General features: G+C 40.9%; 1 protein-coding gene across 22 annotated transcripts in view; it reads right to left on the bottom strand.

The window, feature by feature from the left end:
* Positions 1 to 774: 774 nt before the first annotated feature.
* Positions 775 to 22,315, bottom strand: part of CAMK2G (calcium/calmodulin dependent protein kinase II gamma) — a 397,374-nt gene continuing 375,833 nt past the window's right edge. For all 22 annotated transcript variants that reach the window (XM_053691980.1, XM_053691976.1, XM_053691982.1 and 19 more), the window contains 4 exons: positions 15,197 to 15,272; positions 13,307 to 13,401; positions 12,247 to 12,493; positions 775 to 3,342 (listed from right to left, as the gene is read on the bottom strand). In XM_053691980.1, coding sequence (XP_053547955.1) covers positions 12,261 to 12,493; positions 13,307 to 13,401; positions 15,197 to 15,272 — 404 coding nt within the window. In that variant the 3' untranslated portion in view covers positions 775 to 3,342; positions 12,247 to 12,260. The remainder of the gene's footprint in view (positions 3,343 to 12,246; positions 12,494 to 13,306; positions 13,402 to 15,196; positions 15,273 to 22,315) is intronic.

The following is a 22,315-nucleotide window of genomic DNA, read 5'->3' as shown; positions in this document are numbered from 1 at the left end:
ATATAGGCATTGTTAGGGTTAGTGGGGAAATGTTTGTTACGCCAACCATCTATATTTATTTAATACTCTTCTAAGCTGCCCTAGATAACTTTTTCCTATTGGGAATAATAGAGTCTGAGACTAGAAAGTTGGACAACATTAAAGTGAATGTAAATTTTGATGCTAAAGTGCCCGGTTTTAAAAAATTCGATTAATTCATCAAAATTTACATTTCACTCGTGTTGTGAAAAAAATACTTACCTCTTAATCTTGACAGCCGCTCCAGCTTCCTCCGCCCGTCGCAAAGCCTCTTCCTGGGTCTAAAATGAGGAATCCGGCTTCCTCCAATCACGGCGTTGAATCAGACACCGATTCCCCCGGGGAAGGGGGGGAATTGTGATTGGAGGATGACCCATCCATCATTTCTGATGTCAGAAATGGCTTGCGAGGACTGGGGGAAGCTGGAGTGGCTATCAAGTTTAACGAGTGAAATGTAAATTTTGATGAATTAAAGTGCCTCTAATTTTTAAACCAATTTTTAAAAACCAGGCACTTTTGCATCAAAACTTAAATTCACTTTAACTGACTATAGAACTTAAGTGTTTTTTTTTTTTGTAGAAATAGAGGATTTAAATGTATTAGTTCTACATGAAATTAACGCTCTTCTATAATAGACGTCACTATAGAATGTGACACATTTGTTTGTGAGACTAAAGCTACACACATGATAAAAATGATTCATGCGTAAAGGTCTTTTTAAAATAACCACAACACAGAAAAAGAATTAAAACAGTATGATTTAAATGTTATTTTATTAAATACCTTATGTTCAAGGTTTCAATGTAACAAAGCTATGAGGATCTACCAACATTCAGAACAAACACAGTAATTGTTTTATTTTTCTGTTATCATGCAAATGTTCTGCATCAAATGCCTTTCCAAGTCTTGTTTAAAACGTGATATTTATAATATATTATATATATATTTATATATGCTTACATTAGCCCCATAAGAGAACAGTAACATTGCTAGAAGATTACTGCTTTGTCAGATAACCATACCAAGCTAAGGATTAAATTAATTTAAAAAGAAAAAAAAAAAAACATGGTTCGGTTTAATCCCAGAAGACAGTGCAAAAAGGAAAAAAAAAAAAAATGTTTTTGTTCAGAAAGATGCACTAAATACAGAGCGATTTTCATAATATTAATCAAGTAAACAGAGAAGTGAAAAAGCAGACATAAAGAATACATGCATAACTTTATTTAGGTTTATTTAAACTGCATATATGTCTCATTTTTCGCTTGGTTTCCCTTTTATCAGTCGGTTGTAAATGATAAAAAGCCAAAAGCACCGTGTTAAGTTTTAGTGCTATTTGAAAGGAAAAAAAATGACTAAAATAAACATAATACATAAATCCCACCAAAAATTACATGAAAATATATTTCCCATCTGCCCAATGTGCTCTTATTTCACACAAGCGCTTGAAACTCAATTTATTCTGAACAAACGCTGGTTGTTCTCTACATGTCGTAGCAACGAAGTGTTGTAGCTTCCAGCTACCTGCAAATGAATGTTCTAGTCTATACGTTACACATTCATCTCTGTATCTGTCATCTCAAAACTCCTGGAGAACATAATTTGTTCCTGTGGGAATCATGGCTAATTGTTTCTTCACAAGTTCATCTTTTTTTTTGTTACAAGTTGAGAGACCTGGACATGCACCGAAAAACTAAAATGTAATTGAGCAGTGTGGCAAGTTATCAACAACACATTCCTTACCAATAATACTTCCCAACAACCTAGTGATTTCTGTATTTAAGGCGTCCAACAAAATGGAGTTGTCCTAATGAAGATACATGTCAACACAAACAGATGTGCAACTTATAATATTTGGAGCCTAACGGACTTGCTACTTCTGATTAAGTGATGTTTGGATTTCAGCTCGTGCTTGGCTTTTTCTATACTTAACAAGCCTTGGCATATACAAACAAACAGCGCTACACACAGCTTTTTTTTTTTTTGTCTGAATCAAAAACAGTCAATTACATCCAGACAGATGATTTCCAAATTCAGGACAGCCGAGGGCATCCTCGGTTCCTAGCCATATTTTACAGAAATAGGAGAGCACAACTTCACATATGGTTTATGAGGATAAAAGACTTTATGACAGATGGGAACAATTGATTACTCTTAAAAACGTTTTCACCTGAATGTACTTTTGAGACAACATTCACCATCTGGCAATAAAATAAAGGTCCACCAGTTCATACACTAGTTTGGGAGGTGCAGGCAAGCATAGAAAGACATGCATACATCTCTACGCATCCAATTTCAGTGAACTGGTTCACTCGTGACCTGTCATTCATGTCTTACAAGCAGTTTGCAGATTTGTTTCAAAAGACACAAAGCATTAGTTGCTGTGAATATAAACCAATCCCATTTACACACATACCATGGCAAGCCAAGACTAATTAGAAACCCCTCCCATTACATGGCAGTTTATCAATCAGCATATTCTAAAGAATTCATAACAAAGAAATTAACATTGTCACTAATGAAATGTTCCTTCTGTAGGCTGTATTTTAGGTGTTTAGTTTTTTGTAATTAATAACTATTCACCCTGATTAATCCCAGCTAACAAAAAATAAAGACAATTCCTTTTCTTGGGAGTCAAGGTTGAATTACAAGACTTCTTCAGCTTCTTGCTATGTAGGAGGTTCTAGGTCAGCCATGGACAGAAGTGAGACAAAGAGAGATCTGAAAGATTTTAGTAAAAAAAAAAAAAAAAAAATGAACAAAAACGTTCTTCTGAGGCTCTATTTTATATGACGTACTAACATGTCTACCTGCAAGTCAACACTTTAATGAAGACGACAGGAGAGTCCTCGTGTTAAAATAGACCTTGTATCTGCTCTGGCATTTTACAATCCAACAGCTTCCCAAGTTAACATCTTCATTTTCTTTTACATCATATTCCTATTTCACTTTTGCTTTCCCAACAGTTGCCTGGGGTAGCTGACAATCTTGTCTTCTCTATAAAAAGCAACCATGATTTCTCAGCCTGGTTTTAACAAACAATATATATATAATTTTAATGCTTTTCCTCTTTGAATTTTAAAAACACCTCCGTACAGCAGGAACAGACACGATGGATCCATGAAATACAACATTTAGCCAGCAGCTGCTCCAGCCTCAGAATGCATGCAGGGTTTCGTGCATTTTTGGCCGCTGCCGGCATCAATATTTTTATTTTTTGAATTTTTAACATTTTTCTTTTTTAAAACTTCAGAACGAACATGACTGTAGCTGTCGTTCAGGCGATCCAGACTCGCTCGCTAAGAAGGGATTCTTCCACTTGAGGCTCTAAACGAGGGAGAGACAAAACAGAAGATGCAGGCATCAGGGGGCAGTGAAACACACATAAGCAAATAAGAAAAAGTGTGTGGTGGTTAGGGGAGAGAGAAAGTGGTGTAAAGAGGGGATAAAAAGTGTGTGGTGGTTAAGAGAGAGAAAGTGGTGTAAAGAGGGGGATAAAAAATGTGTGGTGGTTAGGAGAGAGAAAGTGGTGTAAAGAGGGGGACAAAAAGTGTGTAGTGGTTAGGAGAGAGAAAGTGATGTAAAGAGGGGGATAAAAAGTGTGTGGTGGTTAGGAGAGAGAAAGTGATGTAAAGAGCGGGATAAAAAGTGTGTGGTGGTTAGGAGAGAGAAAGTGGTGTAAAGAGCGGGATAAAAAGTGTGTGGTGGTTAGGAGAAAGTGATGTAAAGAGGGGGATAAAAAGTGTGTGGTGGTTAGGAGAGAGAAAGTGATGTAAAGAGGGGGATAAAAAGTGTGTGGTGGTTAGGAGAGAGAAAGTGGTGTAAAGAGGGGGATAAAAAGTGTGTGGTGGTTAGGAGAAAGTGATGTAAAGAGGGGGATAAAAAGTGTGTGGTGGTTAGGAGAGAGAAAGTGATGTAAAGAGGGGGATAAAAAGTGTGTGGTGGTTAGGAGAGAGAAAGTGGTGTAAAGAGGGGGATAAAAAGTGTGTGGTGGTTAGGAGAGAGAAAGTGATGTAAAGAGGGGGATAAAAAGTGTGTGGTGGTTAGGAGAGAGAAAGTGGTGTAAAGAGGGGGATAAAAAGTGTGTGGTGGTTAGGAGAGAGAAAGTGATGTAAAGAGGGGGATAAAAAGTGTGTGGTGGTTAGGAGAGAGAAAGTAGTATAAAGAGGGGGATAAAAAGTGTGTGGTGGTTAGGAGAGAGAAAGGGGTGTAAAGAGGGGATAAAAAGTGTGTGGTGGTTAGGAGAGAGAAAGGGGTGTAAAGAGGGGGATAAAAAGTGTGTGGTGGTTAGGAGAGAGAAAGTGATGTAAAGAGGGGGATAAAAAGTGTGTGGTGGTTAGGAGAGAGAAAGTGATGTAAAGAGGGGGATAAAAAGTGTGTGGTGGTTAGGAGAGAGAAAGTGATGTAAAGAGGGGGATACAAAGTGTGTGGTGGTTAGGAGAGAGAAAGTGATGTAAAGAGGGGGATAAAAAGTGTGTGGTGGTTAGGAGAGAGAAAGTGATGTAAAGAGGGGGATAAAAGGTGTGTGGTGGTTAGGAGAGAGAAAGTGGTGTAAAGAGGGGGATAAAAAGTGTGTGGTGGTTAGGAGAGAGAAAGGGGTGTAAAGAGGGGGATACAAAGTGTGTGGTGGTTAGGAGAGAGAAAGTGATGTAAAGAGGGGATAAAAAGTGTGTGGTGGTTAGGGGAGAGAAAGTGATGTAAAGAGGGGGATAAAAAGTGTGTGGTGGTTAGGAGAGAGAAAGTGATGTAAAGAGGGGGATAAAAAGTGTGTGGTGGTTAGGAGAGAGAAAGTGATGTAAAGAGGGGGATAAAAAGTGTGTGGTGGTTAGGAGAGAGAAAGTGATGTAAAGAGGGCGATACAAAGTGTGTGGTGGTTAGGAGAGAGAAAGTGATGTAAAGAGGGCGATACAAAGTGTGTGGTGGTTAGGAGAGAGAAAGTGATGTAAAGAGGGGGATAACAAGTGTGTGGTGGTTAGGAGAGAGAAAGTGATGTAAAGAGGGGGATAAAAAGTGTGTGGTGGTTAGGAGAGAGAAAGTGATGTAAAGAGGGGGATAAAAACATAATTTATGCTTACCTGATAAATTTATTTCTCTTGTAGTGTATCCAGTCCACGGATCATCCATTACTTATGGGATATTCTCCTTCCCAACAGGAAGTTGCAAGAGGATCACCCACAGCAGAGCTGCTATATAGCTCCTCCCCTAACTGTCATATCCAGTCATTCGACCGAAAACAAACAGAGAAAGGAGAAACCATAGGGTGCAGTGGTGACTGTAGTTTAATTAAAATTTAGACCTGCCTTAAAAGGACAGGGCGGGCCGTGGACTGGATACACTACAAGAGAAATAAATTTATCAGGTAAGCATAAATGATGTTTTCTCTTGTTAAGTGTATCCAGTCCACGGATCATCCATTACTTATGGGATACCAATACCAAAGCTTAAGTACACGGATGATGGGAGGGACAAGGCAGGATTAAGCGGAAGGAACCACTGCCTGAAGAACCTTTCTCCCAAAAACAGCCTCCGAAGAAGCAAAAGTATCAAATTTGTAAAATTTGGAAAAAGTGTGAAGCGAAGACCAAGTCGCGGCCTTGCAAATCTGTTCAACAGAGGCCTCATTTTTAAAGGCCAAGGTGGAAGCCACAGCTCTAGTAGAATGAGCTGTAATCCTTTCAGGGGGCTGCTGTCCAGCAGTCTCATAGGCTAAACGTATTATACTCCGAAGCCAAAAAGAAAGAGAGGTTGCCGAGGCCTTCTGACCTCTCCTCTGTCCTAAACAACAAACAGGTTAGATGTTTGGCGAAAATCTTTAGTAGCCTGTAAGTAAAACTTCAAGGCACGGACTACGTCCAGATTATGTAAAAGACGTTGCTTCTTTGAAGAAGGATTAGGACACAATGATGGAACAACAATCTCTTGATTGATATTCTTGTTAGAAACCACCTTAGGTAAAAACCCAGGTTTGGTACGCAGGACTACCTTATCTGCATGAAAAATCAGATAAGGAGAATCACATTGTAAGGCAGATAGCTCAGAGACTCTCCGAGCTGAGGAAATAGCCATCAAAAACAGAACTTTCCAAGATAAAAGTTTAATATCAATGGAATGAAGGGGTTCAAACTGAACTCCTTGAAGAACTTTAAGAACCAAGTTTAAGCTCCACGGGGGAGCAACAGGTTTAAACACAGGCTTAATTCTAACCAAAGCCTGGCAAAATGCCTGGACGTCTGGAACCTCTGCCAGACGCTTGTGCAAAAGAATAGACAGAGCAGAAATCTGTCCCTTTAAGGAACTAGCTGATAATCCTTTGTCCAAGCCCTCTTGGAGAAAAGACAATATTCTAGGAATCCTAACCTTACTCCATGAGTAATTCTTGGATTCACACCAATAAAGATATTTACTCCATATCTTGAGGTAGATTTTCCTGGTAAAAGGCTTTCATGCCTGTATTAAAGTATCAATGACTGACTCGGAGAAGCCACGCTTTGATAGAATCAAGCGTTCAATCTTGTATCAGAAGGTCCTGTCTTAGAGGCAGAGTCCATGGTGGAAAGGATGACATGTCCACTAGGTCTGCATACCAAGTCCTGCGTGGCCACGCAGGTGCTATCAGAATCACTGATGCTCTCTCCTGTTTGATTTTGGCAATCAGTCGAGGGAGCAGAGGAAACGGTGGAAACACATAAGCCAGGTTGAAGAACCAAGGCACTGCTAGAGCATCTATCAGCGTCGCTTCTGGGTCCCTGGACCTGGATCCGTAACAAGGAAGCTTGGCGTTCTGGCGAGACGCCATGAGATCCAACTCTGGTTTGCCCCAACGATGAATCAGCTGAGCAAACACCTCCGGATGGAGTTCCCACTCCCCCGGATGGAAAGTCTGACGACTTAGAAAATCCGCCTCCCAGTTCTCCACGCCTGGGATATGGATTGCTGACAGGTGGCAAGAGTGGTACTCTGCCCAGCGAATTATTTTTGAGACTTCTAACATCACTAGGGAACTCCTGGTTCCCCCTTGATGGTTGATGTAAGCCACAGTCGTGATGTTGTCCGACTGAAATCTGATGAACCTCAGTGTTGCTAACTGAGGCCAAGCCAGAAGAGCATTGAATATCGCTCTTAACTCCAGAATATTTATTGGAAGGAGTGTCTCCTCCTGAGTCCACGATCCCTGTGCCTTCAGGGAATTCCAGACTGCACCCCAACCTAGAAGGCTGGCATCTGTTGTTACAATTGTCCAATCTGGCCTGCGAAAGGTCATACCCTTGGACAGGTGTACCCGAGACAACCACCAGAGAAGAGAATCTCTGGTCTCTTGATCCAGATTTAGCAGAGGGGACAAATCTGTGTAATCCCCATTCCACTGACTCAGCATGCATAATTGCAGCGGTCTGAGATGAAGGCGCGCAAATGGCACTATGTCCATTGCCGCTACCATTAAGCCGATTACCTCCATACACTGAGCTACCGAAGGGCGCGGAACGGAGTGAAGAACACGGCAAGCATTTAGAAGTTTTGATAACCTGGACTCCGTCAGGTAAATTTTCATTTCTACAGAATCTATAAGAGTCCCTAAGAAGGAGACTCTTGTGAGTGGGGATAGAGAACTCTTTTCCTCGTTCACTTTCCACCCGTGCGACCTCAGAAATGCCAGAACTATCTCTGTATGAGACTTGGCAATTTGAAAGCTTGACGCCTGCATCAGGATGTCGTCTAGATACGGAGCCACCGCTATGCCTCGCGGTCTTAGAACCGCCAGAAGTGAGCCCAGAACCTTTGTAAACATTCTCGGGGCTGTAGCCAACCCGAAGGGAAGAGCTACAAATTGGTAATGCCTGTCTAGAAAGGCAAACCTTAGAAACCGATGATGATCTTTGTGAATCGGTATGTGAAGGTAGGCATCCTTTAAGTCCACTGTGGTCATGTACTGACCTTCTTGGATCATGGGTAGGATGGTCCGAATAGTTTCCATTTTGAAAGATGGAACTCTGAGGAATTTGTTTAAGATCTTTAGATCCAAAATTGGTCTGAAGGTTCCCTCTTTTTTGGGAACCACAAACAGATTTGAATAAAAACCCTGTCCTTGTTCCGTCCGCGGAACTGGATGGATCACTCCCATAACTAGGTCTTGCACACAGCGTAGGAATGCCTCTTTCTTTATCTGATTTGCAGATAGCCTTGAAAGATGAAATCTCCCTTGTGGAGGGGAAGCTTTGAAGTCCAGAAGATATCCCTGAGATATGATCTCCAACGCCCAGGGATCCTGAACATCTCTTGCCCACTCCTGGGCGAAGAGAGAAAGTCTGCCCCCTACTAGATCCGTCGCTGGATAGGGGGCCGTTCCTTCATGCTGTCTTAGAGGCAGCAGCAGGCTTTCTGGCCTGCTTGCCTTTGTTCCAGGACTGGTTAGGTTTCCAGGCCTGTTTAGATTGAGCAAAAGTTCCCTCTTGTTTTGAAGCGGAGGAAGTTGATGCTGCACCTGCCTTGAAATTTCGAAAGGCACGAAAATTAGACTGTTTGGCCTTTGCTTTGGCCCTGTCCTGAGGATGGGTGTGACCCTTACCTCCAGTAATGTCAGCAATAATTTCCTTCAAACCAGGCCCGAATAAGGTCTGCCCCTTGAAAGGAATGTTGAGTAATTTAGACTTCGAAGTCACGTCAGCTGACCAGGATTTAAGCCATAGCGCCCTACGCGCTTGGATGGCGAATCCGGAATTCTTAGCCGTTAGTTTAGTCAAATGAACAATGGCATCAGAAACAATGAGTTAGCTAGCTTAAGTGTTCTAAGCTTGTCAATAATTTCAGTCAATGGAGCTGTATGGATGGCCTCTTCCAGGGCCTCAAACCAGAATGCCGCCGCGGCCGTGACAGGCGCAATGCATGCAAGGGGCTGTAAAATAAAACCTTGTTGAATAAACATTTTCTTAAGGTAACCCTTCAATTTTTTATCCATTGGATCTGAAAAAGCACAACTGTCCTCAACCGGGATAGTAGTACGCTTTGCTAAAGTAGAAACTGCTCCCTCCACCTTAGGGACCGTCTGCCATAAGTCCCGTGTAGTGGCGTCTATTGGAAGCATTTTTCTCAATATAGGAGGTGGGGAAAAAGGCACACCCGGTCTATCCCACTCCTTGCTAATAATTTCTGTAAGCCTTTTAGGTATAGGAAAAACATCAGTACACACCGGTACTGCATAGTATTTATCCAGCCTACACAATTTCTCTGGTACTGCAACTGTGTTACAGTCATTCAGAGCAGCTAATACCTCCCCAAGCAACACACGGAGGTTCTCAAGCTTAAATTTAAAATTAGAAATCTCTGAATCAGGTTTCCCCGAATCAGAGATGTCACCCACAGACTGAAGCTCTCCGTCCTCATGATCTGCATATTGTGACGCAGTATCAGACATGGCCCTTACAGCATCTGTGCGCTCTGTATTTCTCCTAACCCCAGAGCAATCGCGCTTGCCTCTTAATTCAGGCAACCTGGATAATACCTCTGACAGGGTATTATTCATAATTGCAGCCATGTCCTGCAAGGTAATCGCTATGGGCGTCCCTGATGTAATTGGCGCCATATTAGCGTGCATCCCCTGAGCGGGAGGCGAAGGGTCTGACACGTGGGGAGAGTTAGTCGGCATAACTTCCCCCTCGTCAGAATCTTCTGGTGATATTTCTTTTATAGTTAAAGACTGATCTTTACTGTTTAAGGTGAAATCAATACCTTTAGTACACATTCTCCTATGGGGCTCCACCATGGCTTTCAAACATAATGAACAAGTAGTTTCCTCTGTGTCAGACATGTTTATACAGACTAGCAATGAGACTAGCAAGCTTGGAAAACACTTTAAACCAGTTTACAAGCAATATAAAAAACGTTACTGCACCTTTAAGAAACACAAATTTTGTCAAAATTTGAAATAACAGTGAAAAAAGGCAGTTACACTAACAAAATTTTTACAGTGTATGTAACAAGTTAGCAGAGCATTGCACCCACTTGCAAATGGATGATTAACCCCTTAATACCCAAACTGGAATAATAAAAGACAAAAACGTTTTTTTTTTTTTTTAAAAAAAAAACAATCACAACTGCCACAGCTCTACTGTGGCTTTTTACCTCCCTCAAAAACGACTTTGAAGCCTTTTGAGCCCTTCAGAGATGTCCTGGATCATGCAGAGGGAAACTGAATGTCTCTGTCAGTATTTTTAGCTACACAGAAAGCACTAAAAAAAGGCCCCTCCCACTCATATTACAACAGTGGAAAGCCTAAGGAAAACTGTTACTAGGCCAAATTCAAGCCAGCCATGTGGAAAAAAAACTAGGCCCCAATAAGTTTTATCACCAAATACATATATAAAAAAACGATTAAACATGCCAGCAAACGTTTTATATTACATTTTTATAAGAGTATGCATCTCTATTAATAAGCCTGATACCAGTAGCTATCACTGCATTTAAGGCTTTACTTACATTAGTTCGGTATCAGCAGCATTTTCTAGCAAATTCCATCCCTAGAAAAATATTAACTGCACATACCTTATTACAGGAAAACCTGCACAATATTCCCCCTCTGAAGTTACCTCACTCCTCAGAATATGTGAGAACAGCAAAGGATCTTAGTTACTTCTGCTAAGATCATAGAAAACGCAGGCAGATTCTTCTTCTAAATACTGCCTGAGATAAACAGTACACTCCGGCACCATTTAAAAATAACAAACTTTTGATTGAAGAATAAACTAAGTATAAAACACCACAGTCCTCTTACGACCTCCATCTTGGTTGAGGCTTGCAAGAGAATGACTGGATATGACAGTTAGGGGAGGAGCTATATAGCAGCTCTGCTGTGGGTGATCCTCTTGCAACTTCCTGTTGGGAAGGAGAATATCCCATAAGTAATGGATGATCCGTGGACTGGATACACTTAACAAGAGAAAAGTGTGTGGTGGTTAGGAGAGAGAAAGTGATGTAAAGAGGGGGATAAAAAGTGTGTGGTGGTTAGGAGAGAGAAAGTGATGTAAAGAGGGGGATAAAAAGTGTGTGGTGGTTAGGAGAGAGAAAGTGATGTAAAGAGGGGGATAAAAAGTGTGTGGTGGTTAGGAGAGAGAAAGTAGTATAAAGAGGGGGATAAAAAGTGTGTGGTGGTTAGGAGAGAGAAAGTGGTGTAAAGAGGGGGATAAAAAGTGTGTGGTGGTTAGGAGAGAGAAAGTGATGTAAAGAGGGGATAAAAAGTGTGTGGTGGTTAGGAGAGAGAAAGTGATGTAAAGAGGGGGATAAAAAGTGTGTGGTGGTTAGGAGAGAGAAAGTGATGTAAAGAGGGGGATAAAAAGTGTGTGGTGGTTAGGAGAGAGAAAGTGATGTAAAGAGGGGGATAAAAAGTGTGTGGTGGTTAGGAGAGAGAAAGTGGTGTAAAGAGGGGGATAAAAAGTGTGTGGTGGTTAGGAGAGAGAAAGTGATGTAAAGAGGGGGATAAAAAGTGTGTGGTGGTTAGGAGAGAGAAAGTGATGTAAAGAGGGGATAAAAAGTGTGTGGTGGTTAGGAGAGAGAAAGTGATGTAAAGAGGGGATAAAAAGTGTGTGGTGGTTAGGAGAGAGAAAGTGATGTAAAGAGGGGGATAAAAAGTGTGTGGTGGTTAGGAGAGAGAAAGTGATGTAAAGAGGGGGAAATGTGAAAGAACATAATTAAAATATACAAAAGTAACCATGATAATGTACTACTATGTATTATAGCTACATGGTAGTGCAACTATAGTTTAAGTTTGCTGGTCAGTGTTAAACCCTATTTTACATGTACTTGGTGTACTTTGCGTCAACAAATTTGTTTGAAAAGTGGCATCTTTGTGAGAAGCCTCAATCGCTAAAAAAAGTCTGAAGTAAATGTATTCTTTTTGGAGATAGTAAGTATTAATTAATGTTTAATGTACCTTAATTGTCTAGTGCTCTCATTTTTTTAATTTGATGGAAAAAATTTAGCAGTGGCATATTTATAAAAAGTTAAGACATGTTTAGTGGCAACATTTGGCAGCAGAGGGCTGTGGGAGTTGTAGTTGCACTGGTCATGTGTGGTGCAGTAGTGTGTGAGAGACAGCAGCAGTGGAGGAAGGTAACAGAACAGCAACGAAGCTACTTTCTGTGCCCCATTGACATATACAGCAAGACTTAGAGTTCTATATAATCTTGCAACAATCCTTAATGAATTGTGTTGTTAGTTTCAGTGTTTGTTCTTGCATTATACCTGTGTTTGGTTCCTCACTGGAGTGGGGCAGCAGGAGCCCCAGAGCAGTGGTAGTGGACATTCAGCCATTTGCCATCTCGGCGGTACCAGACTCGAGTCTCTTCAGACTGTGTTGTGCGTGGTCGGCCCTGGGCATCAATGTACTGCGTGAGGCGGATATAGGCAATGCATGCCGCGTCCTCGCCAATGACATGCACGTGCGGATTCAGGATGGTGGTGTGAATTGGCTTGCTGTTTTTGGACAACACTAAAGCAAAAGAAGAAACAGACATCTTATAATCTGCATATCAGGACAATGCAAATCACCAGATACGTCCTCGTCATCAACTGAAGACAGACATGTTTTGTACTTTTTATTGCTTTATCAGGCATTTTATCTGAATGTAATTCCATAATGTAACCCCTTTTACTGAAATCACGTGACTGAATTTGGATACAAATACACACAGAAAAAACACAATTATTTTAAATAAATCAGATCTATTTAGTTACAGAATGTAAAGAGGCAGCACAGATTACAGTTGCAATCACCGGTAACTACAAATGTATTATAGCAAACTTCATCTGAGCAGCCTGCAACAGCAGTTACATAAAAAAGGAGCAATTTCAGTTTTTTTTAACAAATACAAGAAGCATTTGTATAGATATCAAGCAAATATACAAGCTTTTGATTTATTTTCGTGTTTAGGGCCTATTTTTTCCTATTAAAGTGTAATAAGCATTTATTTGCATTAATTTAACAGGACAAGTCATTTATAAAATGTATTTTTGGATGAAAATGTGTATGGGGCATTGATGCAATTTGTATGAAAATACGGTTGAAAATATGTGGCATATCTCTTTGAATCTCTGTGTGTGCACGTGTCTATATGTGTGTGTATCTGTGCATGTGTGTGCACGTGCCTATGTGTGTGCATGTGTCTGTGTGTGTGTCTATGCATGTTTGTCTGTGTATGTGTTTTTTCTTTTGTTTGTTTTTTTACAACAAATGTATTAAATATGTAACAGTCTGAAGAACAGAAGTAGAAGGTGTCTTTGAGAACAATTATAAAATACTCACAGTTGTCGAAATAAAACTTATGAAAATCCATTCCTTCAACCAGATTACCAAGTGCCTCTGGTTCAAACGAGGTCAGCCCAGGATCACAGATCTTCCTATTGAAAGCAAACACTTGGTTATGTTTCTTCTACAGATTCAATTAAAACTAATACTGACAGATACAGTATTCCTGGGGTTAATATTTATTAGGACACAATCTATGGTAACCTCCAAATAAAAATTCTCCTTTATACCCAGAGTAAAATCTCCTTAAACCATACAAAAACCTTCCTTGTTCTGTTGTAGACAACAACAAAAATTAAAATATGTACAAACGCGTTTTGGCCCAAAAACGGTCCTTTTTCAAAGCTGAAGATCAATGTGTGCTCCTTCCAATCCTGCTGGTGCACATCCGGCATGAAGGTTGCTTACTATGTGTGTGTCGGAATGAATGGAAGGAGCACACATGATTAACCTGAAGATAGTAATGAATGGGGGAGTTACCAGCTTAAATCTTGGAGGGTACACAAAGCATTCAGGTATTATTCTTCAGCACTGAAAAGCGTTTGCTACATATTTTAAATATTTTGTGGTCTGTTTAATATACACCCCCGCTAGCTGATGCCGAGGTTCCAGTATATTGGCTAGTAATATCAGGGTGGTGTCTACTGCAAAACGCCAAGGACGTTCTTCCTATTGTTCAAGGAGTTTTTACTCCGGGTGTAAAGGGGATTTTTTTCCTTTGGAGGTTACAATAGATTTTGTATACTAGTAAATATTAACCCCATTAATGCTGTGTCTTTCAGTATTGGTTTAAATTTAATGGTTAATTAAAAGAGATATTTTATAACATGAATTAAGAAAGGGTTCCTTTTCTCTTTTTGTGTCCCTTTGAATTATACATTATAAGGAGTGGCAGCACCAGTTGTGAATAGAGGACTCTCAAACCTGTTTTCTGATCTAATAAAATTACACAGTGATAGTGAATACCACTAAATCTGTGTTTTCTTCATTGTCATAACATTAAAGAAACATGGACTGGAACATTTACAGAGTCAAAGCTTTAACAATAATTTATCTTCAATGTTTACTAAGTCTGAGTCAAAATGGAACTGTTACTTCGGTCTTTATGTTTTAGTAGGTTTGAATGACATTTTCTGTTGGATGTCGCACATTCTGAGAACTAAACTTTCATCACATGCTGTAATTTATTTTTTACAGTAATGCCATGGATTTATTTCCCTGTCTGCATAGCACTTCCTTAGTTCTTGTGCTAATAAACATCCATTACTGGTGTTCTCCCAACTTAAGTGCTGCAACATAGAGCTTAAAGGGATATTGTACTTAAACCTGTTCTATTACCCATATGGAAGAGCAGTTTTTAAACACACTGACATTTTTATTATCTGAATAATTACGAAGTACATGCTTTGAAATAAACTAATATTCCAGTATCAGTTGTGCGCTTTCTGACAGACTTAAAGGTACTTCCTATATGAGCATTAACAGGAAGTACCAGTCAGCCAATGAACCTTAACAGGAAATATATATCAGCTACTGGGCTCTAACAGGAAGTGTTCATTAGCCAATGAGCTCTAAGTACAAAACTGATACAGCTGTGTTAGTTTTAAATTATATAGGTTTTAATTCACATCCAAAAACAACAAATGTAATAAGATTCTCGAGTACAGTGTCCAGTGGACATTAAAACAATGGACCATGAAAGATCTTGCATAAACATGAGTTTGAAAAGCAGTTATTAGATTTGTCTGTTAATAAGCATTTTTTTAACATAAACAAAAACAGCAATTATGTTACACTTAATTATTTCACTACATTGCTGCACTAATCCATCCGTTTTTTAATTTTATTGATAAAAAAACTGTTTAAAAAGCATGAAAATAATCTTACGTGTAGGCTTCAAAATCCCCATTATTGATAGCTTCAATTAGTTGCTCTGTTATCTTAATGATCTCCTGTTTGCGCACTGTTGGGAAAAAAACACACAAGTCTGTAACGCATGACTGACACAGGCTATGGTTTATTGATATTACCAGAGAACATATTAGGAAAGAACGAAGTTACACACAGAGGAGAAGTGGGGTACTGGACGGAATTTATTCCCTGATTATGAGAGAAGTAGATAAAGGCTTCTAAGCAGAAAAAAGTCTGATGCAATAGATTGCATCTACCGCTAATAGGAAAGAGGGAACGATAAAACGATAGTCATAGCAACGTCTGTCTATCAAGGAATTTATTATCCCCAAGCTAAGCAAAGTAACTGATGCTGCTATTGTGTATACACACACAATATATATTTATATATACGCACACACACACACACATATATATATATATATACACATACACACACACATATATATGCAAAAGTTCATAGGTATATGCACTTTCACCACCGTCCTGCAACTGCCAGGGTGCTCTTGAGGAGTATGCAGCAACAAACAAAATGAAGCATTCACTGGACTTTTGACATCATTTATTGATAAACTTGATAAATTTATTTAGTGACGTTTCGGGACCTCTAGCATCCCTTCTTCTGACAATCAAAAAGTGCAAATAAACAGACTTATAAAGGCCTTCAGTCCCCTCCCCCAGAGCAAACTCCAATCACAGAAAACCGTGTGCAAAACTAAGGAGCTAAACCATTCTGTTAGCCCAGATCAATAAAATTCATACCCAAAAAAATATGTACAAAACCATGCAAATATATGTGTATAGCTGTGTAAAAGAGCCTCCTATTATGTGTTATAATAATAATCAAATCAATCAAAAATCAACAGGTGTGTATACACCGATCCCACAAGGCTACTTCCGTCCCAAGACCTAACATACCCCAGGTGTGAGTGAATGGAACAATCCAGAATTTGCTTAATTTCATTGGCAGTAGACAATAACGCCCACCTAGTGTGTATAGGTATAGGGCGTTGTCAAGGCTACAAATTGTAAATACATCATAAGGCCACTCCCCTTCCTTTGCGCAATTGCAATCGGCCCTTACAGCTAAAAATCAAAAACATAATTTATGCTTACCTGATAAATTCCTTTCTTCTGTAGTGTGATCAGTCCACGGGTCATCATTACTTGTGGGATATTAACTGCTCCCCTACAGGAAGTGCAAGAGGATTCACCCAGCAGAGTTGCTATATAGCTCCTCCCCTCTACGTCACCTCCAGTCATTCGACCAAGGACCAACGAGAAAGGAGAAGCCAAGGGTGTAGTGGTGACTGGAGTATAATTTAAAAAATATTTACCTGCCTTAAAAAACAGGGCGGGCCGTGGACTGATCACACTACAGAAGAAAGGAATTCATCAGGTAAGCATAAATTATGTTTTCTTCTGTTAAGTGTGATCAGTCCACGGGTCATCATTACTTGTGGGATACCAATACCAAAGCAAAAGTACACGGATGACGGGAGGGATAGGCAGGCTCTTTATACAGAAGGAACCACTGCCTGAAGAACCTTTCTCCCAAAAATAGCCTCCGAGGAAGCAAAAGTGTCAAATTTGTAAAATTTGGAAAAAGTATGAAGCGAAGACCAAGTTGCAGCCTTGCAAATCTGTTCAACAGAGGCCTCATTCTTAAAGGCCCAAGTGGAAGCCACAGCTCTAGTGGAATGAGCTGTAATTCTTTCAGGAGGCTGCTGTCCAGCAGTCTCATAAGCTAAACGAATTATGCTACGAAGCCAAAAAGAGAGAGAGGTAGCAGAAGCTTTTTGACCTCTCCTCTGACCAGAGTAAACGACAAACAGGGAAGACGTTTGTCGAAAATCTTTAGTTGCCTGTAAATAAAATTTAAGGGCACGAACTACATCCAGATTGTGCAAAAGACGTTCCTTCCTCGAAGAAGGATTTGGGCACAAGGATGGAACAACAATCTCCTGATTGATATTCCTGTTAGTGACTACCTTAGGTAAGAACCCAGGCTTAGTACGCAGAACTACCTTATCCGAGTGAAAAATCAAATAAGGAGAATCACAATGTAAGGCTGATAACTCAGAGACTCTTCGAGCCGAGGAAATAGCCATTAAAAATAGAACTTTCCAAGATAACAACTTTATATCAATGGAATGAAGGGGTTCAAACGGAACACCCTGTAAAACGTTAAGAACAAGGTTTAAACTCCATGGTGGAGCCACAGCTTTAAACACAGGTTTAATCCTGGCCAAAGCCTGACAAAAAGCCTGAACGTCTGGAACTTCTGACAGACGCTTGTGTAACAGAATGGACAGAGCTGAGATCTGTCCCTTTAAGGAACTAGCGGATAACCCCTTTTCTAAACCTTCTTGTAGAAAAGACAATATCCTAGGAATCCTAACCTTACTCCAAGAGTAACCTTTGGATTCGCACCAATATAGGTATTTACGCCATATTTTATGGTAAATCTTTCTGGTGACAGGCTTCCTAGCCTGTATTAAGGTATCAATAACTGACTCAGAAAAACCACGCTTTGATAAGATCAAGCGTTCAATTTCCAAGCAGTCAGCTTCAGAGAAGTTAGATTTTGATGTTTGAAAGGACCCTGAATCAGAAGGTCCTGTTTCAGAGGTAACGACCAAGGTGGACAGAATGACATGTCCACCAGATCTGTATACCAAGTCCTGCGTGGCCATGCAGGCGCTATTAGAATCACTGATGCTTTCTCCTGTTTGATTCTGGCAATCAATCGAGGAAGCATCGGGAAAGGTGGAAACACATAAGCCATCCTGAAGGTCCATGGTGCTGTCAAGGCATCTATCAGGACCGCTCCCGGATCCCTGGATCTGGACCCGTAGCGCGGAAGCTTGGCGTTCTGTCGAGACGCCATGAGATCTATCTCTGGTTTGCCCCAACGTGGAAGTATTTGGGCAAAGACCTCTGGATGAAGTTCCCACTCCCCCGGATGAAAAGTCTGACGACTTAAGAAATCCGCCTCCCAGTTCTCCACTCCCGGGATGTGGATTGCAGACAGGTGGCAAGAGTGAGACTCTGCCCAGAGAATTATCTTCGATACTTCCATCATTGCTAGGGAGCTTCTTGTCCCTCCCTGATGGTTGATATAAGCTACAGTCGTGATGTTGTCCGACTGGAACCTGATGAACCCCCGAGTTGCTAACTGGGGCCAAGCCAGAAGAGCATTGAGGACTGCTCTCAATTCCAGAATGTTTATTGGAAGAAGACTCTCCTCCTGATTCCATAGTCCCTGAGCCTTCAGAGAATTCCAGACAGCGCCCCAACCTAGTAGGCTGGCGTCTGTTGTTACAATTGACCAGTCTGGCCTGCTGAATGGCATTCCCCTGGACAGATGTGGCCGATAAAGCCACCATAGAAGAGAATTTCTGGTCTCTTGAATGGAATGAAGGACACGGCATGCATTTTGAAGTTTTGTTAACCTGTCCTCTGTCAGGTAAATCTTCATTTCTACAGAATCTATCAGAGTCCCCAGGAAGGGAACTCTTGTGAGTGGAAAGAGAGAACTTTTCTCTTCGTTCACTTTCCATCCATGCGACCTTAGAAATGCCAGTACTATCTCTGTATGAGATTTGGCAGTTTGAAAGCTTGAAGCTTGTATCAGTATGTCGTCTAAGTACGGAGCTACTGAAATTCCTCGCGGTCATAGTACCGCCAGAAGAGTGCCCAGAACCTTTGTGAAGATTCTTGGAGCCGTAGCCAGTCCGAATGGAAGAGCTACAAACTGGTAATGCCCGTCTAAAAAGGCAAACCTTAGATACCGGTAATGACTTCTGTGAATCGGTATGTGAAGGTAAGCATCCTTTAAATCCACTGTGGTCAAGTACTGACCCTCTTGGATCATGGGCAAAATTGTTCGAATAGTTTCCATCTTGAACGATGGAACTCTTAGGAATTTGTTTAGGATCTTTAAATCCAAGATTGGCCTGAAGGTTCCCTCTTTTTGGGAACTACAAACAGATTTGAGTAAAACCCTTGTCCTTGTTCCAACCGCGGAACTGGATGGATCACTCCCATTAATAAAAGATCTTGTACGCAGCGTAGAAACGCTTCCTTCTTTGTTAGGTTTGTTGACAACCTTGACAGATGAAATCTCCCTCTTGGGGGAGAGGATTTGAAGTCCAGAAGGTATCCCTGAGATATGATCTCTAACGCCCAGGGATCCTGAACATCTCTTGCCCAAGCCTGGGCGAAGAGGGAAAGTCTGCCCCCCACTAGATCCGGTCCCGGATCGGGGGCCCTCAATTCATGCTGTCTTAGGGGCAGCAGCAGGTTTTCTGGCCTGTTTGCCCCTGTTCCAGGACTGGTTAGGTTTCCAGCCTTGTCTGTAGCGAGCAACAGTTCCTTCCTGTTTTGGTGCAGAGGAAGTTGATGCTGCTCCTGCTTTGAAATTACGAAAGGAACGAAAATTGGACTGTCTAGCCTTGGCTTTGGCCTTGTCCTGAGGCAGGGCATGACCTTTACCTCCTGTAATGTCATCAATAATCTCTTTCAAGCCGGGCCCGAATAAGGTCTGCCCTTTGAAAGGAATATTAAGCAATTTAGATTTAGACGTAACATCAGCTGACCAGGATTTTAGCCACAGAGCTCTGCGTGCCTGAATGGCGAATCCTGAATTTTTAGCCGCAAGTTTAGTTAAATGTACTACGGCATCTGAAATAAATGAATTAGCTAACTTAAGGAATTTAAGTTTGTGTGTGATGTCATCTAGTGTGGATGATTGAAGTGTCTCTTCCAGAGACTCAAACCAAAATGCTGCTGCAGCCGTGACAGGCGCAATACATGCAAGAGGTTGCAATATAAACCCTTGTTGAACAAACATTTTCTTAAGGTAACCCTCTAATTTTTTATCCATTGGATCTGAAAAAGCACAGCTATCCTCCACTGGGATAGTGGTACGCTTAGCTAAAGTAGAAACTGCTCCCTCCACCTTAGGGACCATTTGCCATAAGTCCCGTGTGACGGCGTCTATTGGAAACATTTTTCTGAATATAGGAGGGGGTGAGAAAGGCACACCGGGTCTATCCCACTCCTTAGTAACAATGTCAGTAAGTCTCTTAGGTATAGGAAAAACGTCAGTACTCGTCGGTACCGCAAAATATTTATCCAACCTACACATTTTTTCTGGGATTGCAACTGTGTTACAATCATTCAGAGCCGCTAATACCTCCCCTAGTAACACACGGAGGTTCTCAAGCTTAAATTTAAAATTTGAAATGTCTGAGTCCAGTTTATTTGGATCAGAACCGTCACCCACAGAATGAAGCTCTCCGTCTTCACGTTCTGCAAACTGTGACGCAGTATCAGACATGGCCCTTGCATTATCAGCGCACTCTGTTCTCATCCCAGAGTGATCACGTTTACCTCTTAGTTCTGGTAGTTTAGCCAAAACTTCAGTCATAACAGTAGCCATATCTTGTAATGTGATTTGTAATGGCCGCCCAGATGCACTCGGCGCTACAATATCACGCACCTCCTGAGCGGGAGATGCAGGTACTGACACGTGAGGCGAGTTAGTCGGCATAACTCTCCCCTCGTTGTTTGGTGAAATATGTTCAATTTGTACAGATTGACTATTTTTTAAAGTAGCATCAATACATTTAGTACATAAATTTCTATTGGGCTCCACTTTGGCATTAACACATATAGCACAGAGATATTCCTCTGAATCAGACATGTTTAACACACTAGCAAATAAACAGCAACTTGGAAATACTTTTCAAAGTAATTTACAAATAATATGAAAACGAACTGTGCCTTTAAGAAGCACAGAAAATATTATAACAGATAAAATAATTAAGTTATAGCATCAATCTTTGTCAGAATATACAGTTTTAGCAAAGGATTGTTCCCCTCAGCAAATGATAACTAACCCAGGCAGCAGAAAAAAATACACAAATAAACGTTTTTTATATCACAGTCAATACAATCAGCACAGCTCTGCTGTGAATGATTACTTCCCTCAAAAAAGACTCTTGAGATCCCTGAACTCTGTAGAGATGAACCGGATCATGCAGGAAGAAAATGAACCTCTGACTGAGTTTTTCTGATGCATAGTGAAAGCACCAAAATGGCCCCTCCCCCACACACATAACAGTGAGAGGGATCAGTGAACTGCTCTAATTTAAATCAAAACTATTGCCAAGTGGAAAAAAAGTGCCCAAAACATTTTTTCACCCAGTACCTCAGAGAAAAAAAACGTTTTTACATGCCAGCAAAAAAACGTTTTACCTCAATAATTAATTGTCATTTAAAACCTATTGCAAGTCCCTGCAAAATAGGTTAAGTCTATGTATACAGTTTAAAAGCCAGAGAAGTACCATTTCCCAGAAAACTGAAGTGTAAAATATACATACATGACAGCCTGATATCAGCTACATCTACTGCATTCAAGGCTGAGTTTACATTATAACGGTATGGCAGGATTTTCTCATCAATTCCATGTCAGAAAATAATAAACTGCTACATACCTCTTTGCAGATTAATCTGCCCGCTGTCCCCTGATCTGAAGTTTACCTCTCCTCAGATGGCCGAGAAACAGCAATATGATCTTAACTACTCCGGCTAAAATCATAGAAAAACTCAGGTAGATTCTTCTTCAAATTCTACCAGAGAAGGAATAACACACTCCGGTGCTATTATAAAATAACAAACTTTTGATTGAAGATATAAAAACTAAATATATCACCATAGTCCTCTCACACATCCTATCTAGTCGTTGGGTGCAAGAGAATGACTGGGGGTGACGTAGAGGGGAGGAGCTATATAGCAACTCTGCTGGGTGAATCCTCTTGCACTTCCTGTAGGGGAGCAGTTAATATCCCACAAGTAATGATGACCCGTGGACTGATCACACTTAACAGAAGAAAACACCCTAAGTCCGGGCATGACACAAGGCTCATGAGTCATATAACACAACTCACGAGCAAAGCACCCAAAATGTTCACCCGATGCACGTCATGATCTAATCCGTCTTACCAGGAGCTGAGTCACATACTCCTCGGACTTGACATGCACAGCACAGGACCTACCCACTTACACCTGATAGGTCCTCAGGGCCAC

This window comes from Bombina bombina, chromosome 9, assembly GCF_027579735.1.
Source record: "Bombina bombina isolate aBomBom1 chromosome 9, aBomBom1.pri, whole genome shotgun sequence".
Lineage (NCBI taxonomy): Eukaryota > Metazoa > Chordata > Amphibia > Anura > Bombinatoridae > Bombina > Bombina bombina.
This window is presented reverse-complemented; position numbering and strand designations above follow the sequence as displayed.